Source organism: Lipotes vexillifer, unplaced genomic scaffold, assembly GCF_000442215.2.
Source record: "Lipotes vexillifer unplaced genomic scaffold, Lipotes_vexillifer_v1.1 scaffold2049, whole genome shotgun sequence".
Classification (NCBI taxonomy): Eukaryota; Metazoa; Chordata; class Mammalia; order Artiodactyla; family Lipotidae; genus Lipotes; species Lipotes vexillifer.
Window position 1 is genome coordinate 164,585 of NW_006778494.1, and position 6,520 is coordinate 171,104.

General features: G+C 51.6%; 1 protein-coding gene across 1 annotated transcript in view; it reads left to right on the top strand.

Moving 5' to 3' along the window:
* PLTP (phospholipid transfer protein) overlaps positions 1 to 6,520 on the top strand; it is an 11,222-nt gene that overhangs the window by 458 nt on the left and 4,244 nt on the right. The window contains 8 exon segments of the mRNA XM_007451635.1: positions 323 to 433; positions 520 to 619; positions 1,290 to 1,418; positions 3,038 to 3,193; positions 4,099 to 4,162; positions 4,263 to 4,326; positions 5,223 to 5,314; positions 6,445 to 6,519. Coding sequence (XP_007451697.1) covers positions 334 to 433; positions 520 to 619; positions 1,290 to 1,418; positions 3,038 to 3,193; positions 4,099 to 4,162; positions 4,263 to 4,326; positions 5,223 to 5,314; positions 6,445 to 6,519 — 780 coding nt within the window. The 5' untranslated portion in view covers positions 323 to 333.

Consider the following 6,520-nt stretch of genomic DNA (forward strand, 5'->3'; position numbering starts at 1 on the left):
GGGGGGTGGGGGGGGGGGGGGGGGGGGGGGGGGGGACGACTTGGTCCCCGGGACGTCCAAACTCGTCATGCGGTGGTTGCAAAAGCGAGCCGAGGAGGTCCCTTTCCTCTCCCCCGTGCCCCAAATCCTCTGGGAGCCAGAGCGCACGTCGCATGAGCCTCAGTTTCCGCGTCTGTCAAATGGAGGCAATGTCATTGGTTCCAAGTTCCCCGAAGAGCTCTCTCAAGCTTAACGATCCCGGCCAGCCCCCTCTTTTGGTTGGCCATCCGAGGAGTGGGTTTTAGAGGCCCGGATGACTCCCGCGATCCCACCCCACCCCCAGGCCCGCTCGCCATGGCCCTCTTCGGGGCCCTGTTTCTAGTGCTGCTGGCAGGCGCTCAGGCTGAGCTCCCCGGCTGCAAGATCCGCATCACCTCCAAGGCGCTTGAGCTAGGTAAGAGTGGGGGCGGGCCGGGGCGGCTGTGGGTGGAGTCGCACCGGCAGGGCGTGCAGGAGCTAAGGGTCTCACTGCTGCTTCAGTGAAGCAGGAGGGTTTGCGCTTTTTGGAGCAAGAGCTGGAGACCATCACCATTCCGGACCTGCGGGGCCGAGAGGGCCACTTCTACTACAATATCTCTGAGTAAGTGGGGGCCGAGGGGGCGGGGTCCCAGTAGGGGCGGGCCTTAGGAAATACCTACGGAGTCTCGAAGACAGGATGGCTGTGTAATGTGGGCGTGGCCAAATCGAGGAGGCTGGACTTAAGACACTGGAATGAGGCCCGAAAAGATAAAGGCCTAGACTGCCTACAGAGGCGGGACCAAGGAGGTGGGCTTGGCCTAAAAATGTAGTAGGGACCGAGAAAAGTGAAGCCTAACCTGTGGAACTGAGGCTGGCCAAAGAGCTCCAGAGAGGCGGAGTCAAGAAAATTGCCGGTGTATGAGTGGGATGTAGGGCACCCGGGTGGAGCTAATGGGAGAGGTCAGAGGAACCAGAGATAAAGGCCTGTGGTTTAGGATAGTGGGGACAGGGTCTAGCAATCCCAGGGTGGGGAAGGGAAGGAAGACTTCTAAGAGAGGGGGTGAGGCTCACTTTTAACACCTGGGTCATGAGAAGTTAGTCTCTGACCCACCCAAGTCCAAGTTTTCGCCACCCAAGCACAGGTTGGGTACGTGAGGGGCAATGGAAGAATTCATTCTACCCACGCCAGCTTCCCCAGGCCTGGACTGGAAGAGGAGGGAATGAATTTGCTGTGGTTGGGTGGGGTCCCCTTTTCTTGGTCCTGAATCTGACCCTGAGGTCTCCTCCCACAGGGTGAAGGTCATGGAGCTGCAGCTGACATCCTCTGAGCTCCATTTCCAGCCAGAGCAGGAGCTGATGCTACAGATCAACAATGGCTCCTTGGGGCTGCGCTTCCGGAGACAGCTCCTCTACTGGCTCTTGTGAGGACCTGGCACCCTCAGGGCAGTGGAGGGCGGATCAGGAGCACTGGGGGTGCTGTGGAGCTGTGGGCAATCCTTTAGCCTTTTTTTTTTTTTTTTTCTGGCTGCGTTGGGTCTTCGTTGCTGCGTACAGCTTGCACTGAACAGGCAGTAGCCATGCATATGTCTCTCTTGAGAAAGAAAACATCAAATTCCAGACTGAGTATGGGAAGTAGCAATTAATTTAACTGTAAAGATTCTGAATGTATTATGATTTTCCAGGAATTAATGAACATGTAGATAATGAACACTTACATATTTATTTTGTGACTGTAAATCTTTGCAAATCAAGTATAATACGTTGGCTGTATGCCTATGGTTAAGGCAGAAGAGAGGAGAAAACTGAAGGATCTTTTTTTTCCCTTGCTGTGGTTTGCTAATAAATGTCAAAAGGCTGCAGGCCATATACTCACCAAAGTTAAAATATGATAAAGATGTTTTGTTTTTGTTTCTTTTATTGCTGAGACCACATCAGAATTCTTCTTAGCCTCTTCTTTCCAGTATTCCATTGTGTTATTTTTTGTCATTTGATGGATAATGTTTTCCATCAAACATTATTTGATGTTTTCCTCTCCACTCGGAAAAGTAGCAGCCTTCAAGGTAAGAGAGTTTGTCTCATTGACTTTCTTCATGAATTTCCCAGTCCTCAACTGTCTGTGTTCTAATGCATGGTAGTAATTTTTCCTTAGGAGGTTTGGGCACCTTTCCTTCCCCCTGTTCCATTGAGAAACCCCCAGATACTGAGTTCTGCTATATTCTCTAACAATAGAAGCTTTAGTTATATGCAGCAATATATTATCCTTTGATCAGTTTTCCTGATGGGAAGTACCACACCTTCACCTCTAACCAGGAGTCCAGAGTCAGTGTATTTTTGGCTGACCTTCAGGTCTGGCAGAATTAAGGTTCATAATTTCTCTGTTATTTGAACTTAACTTTCCTGTTGATTGGGATTTGATTTTTGGCCTGGATGAAACCCCATTTTTAAATTAGAGTGGTACTCCTAACACTCAGTTATTGACCATCAATACAGAATAAGAGTTTTAAAGTGATTCTTTCTCATTACAACATGGAAAAATTGATCATGAATTGGCATCTTTTTTTTTTTTTTTTCTGGCTGCGTTGGGTCTTCGTTGCTGCGCGCGGCCTTTCTCTAGTTGCGGCGAGCGGGGTTGACTCTGTTGCGGTGCGCGGGCTTCTCACTGCGGTGGCTTCTCTCGTTGTGGAGCACAGGCTCTAGAGCGCAGGCTCAGTAGTTGTGGTGCAAGGGCTTAGCTGCTCCGCAGCATGTGGGACCTTCCCAGACCAGGGATCAAACCCATGTCCCCTGCATTGACAGGCGGATTCTTGACCACTGCGCCACCAGGGAAGTCCCCCTTAGCCTTTGAGCCTCAGTTTCCTCATCTGTACAATACGGACAATCTTACCCAATTCATAGAATGTCTGGTATACTGTGCAGAAGTAAATAAAGTCTTATTAAGAGCAGTCATGATGTAGGGGGGTGGGGAGGAGGGCAGTGAAGACTTGGTTAAGCTCTAAACCAGAGTGAACATTAACCCCCCCCACCCCCACCCCCACCGCAGCTACGATGGGGGATATATCAACGCCTCTGCCGAGGGTGTGTCCATCCACACCGCTCTGCAGCTCTCCCGGGATCCCACTGGCCGGATCAAAGTGTCCAACGTCTCCTGCCAGGCCTCTGTCTCCAGAATGCATGCAGCCTTTGGGGGAACCTTCAAGTAAGCCCCGTCCCCAACCCCAGTGCACGCCATTTGAGACCCACAGCCCATCTGCTTAGTGCAACGCACAGTGTGCAGGCTTGGGAGTCAGTATGGGCTAGCCACTTAGATAAGAACCATTGAGAGGACCAGCGTACACAGTGCTGCACTTGGGTGGGTGTGTACTTGGTTCTCAATAATAACCATTGAGAGGACCAGCGTACACAGTGGTGTACTTGGTTGGGTGTGTACTTGCTTCTCAATAATTAGTAGCTCTTACTACTAATAACAAAAATAATAACATAGTTCCAGGTTTGGGGCTGAGAAGGGGAATTTGTGCTGGTTCTGGAAGAGGGTGGGGGAGAGAAAATGGTGGATTTATTATCTGGTGTTGGTCAATTTGGTCAATTTTTTATTTATTCAACGAAGTGTATGGCAGGCCCTGAGGATTTAAAAAGGAGCACAGAGCCTGACTGGAGGGATAAAACATTTGTCATTGGGGCCTTGAGAGAGGGACCAAGAAAGTACTCTGGAGAAGGGAGGTTCAGAGGAGGGTAATCCAGGAGGACTGCCTGGAAGAGGAAGCATCTGCACCCAGACGGGGAAATACAGGACAGGAGCATTGAGGGTGTAAGGGAGGACATGAGTAAGCATATGGAGCTGAGGATGCTCAGAGAAGATTTGAGGAACTCTGGGTAGATTCATTTGGCTGGTGGGGGACAGGGTGGGAGAGGTCTTGAGAATCAGCCTGGAGAAGGGGATTTGAGCCCAAGTCATGGAAAACCTCCACTAAAGAGGTGGTAATTTAAGTCAAAGTAGGGGCATTCCCCCCACCCCTCACCATCTCTGGATGCTGTGATTTCTCCCAGACCTGGGTTGGGGGTGGGGCAGGGTCTGGATTCACCTGGCCTCTCCTCTCCTCACAGGAAGGTGTATGAATTCCTCTCCATGTTCATCACCTCAGGGATGCGCTTCCTCCTCAACCAGCAGGTGTGGGCAGTGGCGAGTGGGGGGCAGGCGGTGTTGGGGGACAGTGGGGGTGGGCGTGCCCTCTCTTTCGAAGACCTTGACTCTGGCCCCCACATCCCAGATCTGCCCCGTGCTCAACCATGCAGGGACCGTGCTTCTCAACTCCCTGCTGGACACCGTGCCTGGTGAGTTGGTGCGGGTGGGACTGAGAGCTCTGGGCCCGGCCTTGGATCTGGAGTAGGGCTGGGGAGGAGGCTGGGTGCGCAGCTATCAGGTAGCACCTGAGTAGGCCCCTTCCAAGCCCTGTGATGGAACAGCCCTGGGTTCAAATGTGGCCTCTGCCTTCCTGCGTGACCCAAGGTAAGTACTCACTTCTCTCACTTGGTTTCCTTGCCTGGCTGAGGACCACTCCCCTGGGTTGCTGAGGGTTGACTGAGGGCATGGCTGTCAAGATCCTTAATATGTGCTTGCTGTTGGGGCCTCATTTGTGTTCATCACCGGGTACTTAATAGGAGCTCAATTAACGTGAATTCTCTTTTCCTAAGCTATGAGATCATCACGCCACATACAAGGGGCACAGGACAGGAAGGAGAAGGCAGGGGAAACCAATGAGAGAAGGGAATCCCTTGCCATCTTGTTTAGTGACTTGATGAAACCTATGTACTGATAGCAGTAGTAACAACAACAACAACAACAACAACAATAGGGACTTCCCTGGCGGCTGAGTGGTTAGGACTCGGCGCTTTCACTGCTCTGGCCCTGGGTTTAATCCCTGGTCGGGGAACTAAGATCCCGAAAGCCGCCCAGTGTGGCCCCCCCCCGCCAAAAAAAAAAAAACAAAAAAAAAACGAGAAAACAAAACCACCACAAAATCCCCACAATAATAATAGCTAACATTGTTACACTTCCTGCACACCAGGCACTAAAATGCTTTCCACGTAAAACTAATTTGATCCTCATAACAACCCTATGAGGGAAGTATTAGGATCACCATTCTATGAACGAGCAACTGAGGCCCAGAGAGCTTAAGCACCCTGCCCAGCATCATACAACTTTGCGGGACTCAAGCCCCTCCCCGCAGTGCGCAGCGCTGTGGACGAGCTTGTTGGCATTGACTACTCCCTCGTGAAGGATCCTGTGGCCTCCGCCAGCAGTCTGGACATGGAATTCCGGGTGAGCTGTCTGACTGGTGTGTGTAACCAGACCCCCTCCTTCTCACCTACATTGCTGGTTTTAGTTCCCTAAAGCACAGCTCTGATGCGGCCCCTCCATTGCTGGGGAGGCAGTGGCTGCCCACTGGCTACAGAATCAGGTTCAACTCCTGAGTCTGGCACTCAGCCTTGTTCATCTTGTCTGGCCCCAACTTTCTAACTTCATCCCGTTCCTCTGCAGCTACTAGTTCCAAAAACTGCCCTTCGCTTCCTACCTCAGGGCCTTTGCTCATGCCCTGTCTTCCCCCATCTTCCCTGAAGGAATTGAACATTCAGCTCTAACGCACACAATCTCATTTCATCCTCTCACAGCCCTGTAAATCAGGTAGTGACGTTATACTCATTTTCGGGAAGTGGAGACTTGCTCAGGGAGGCGATGGCACCTGTCCAAGGCCACTCAACTAGTATGTGGCCATTACCATTGCCCCTCCCAGTGAAGTGTAGTAGAATTTCAGAGCACAGACTCTGGAGCTAGAATGCCTGAAGGTCAGCTCCCAGCTCTGCCACTTACTAGCTGTGTGATCTTAAGCCAGTGGCTTAACCTTTCTATGCCTGTTTCCTAATACGTAAATGGAAATAATACAGTAAGAAAAGATAATCTCGGGACTTCCCTGGCGGTCCAATGATTAAGACTCCATGCTTCCACTGCAGGGGGCACAGGTTCGATCCCTGGTCAGGGAATTAAGATCCCACATGCCGCGTGGCAAGGCCGTAACAATTAAGAAAAAAAAAGAAAAGATAATCTCATGGGATGTTATGTGGATTAAAGGAGTTGGTCTAGGTAAGGGGCACAGAAGAATTACTGTGTATGTGTAGGCAGCAGCTGCCATCATTACTACCATCTAGTCTCAAGGGCCACTGAGTGCTGCCTCCTCCTTGAACCCTTTGCTGAGCCTCCCTTCGCCAGTCTGATGGGATTGCTCCCTTGAAGCACTCCTGCTACCCTCCTTTCCATGCTTTTTAAGAAAAGTACCTGTTGAGTCCCCCAAGGACAGCAACCGGGTCCAACCCCCCACCATCCCCACAGGGCCTGGAGACATCTGGGTGCTGGGCTGGTCTGCCTTGGCCCTGACCCTGATCCTCCAACCCCAGGGGGCCTTCTTTCCCCTGGCCGAGGGCAACTGGAGCCTGCGCAATCGGGCGGTGGAGCCCCAGCTGCCCGAGGAAG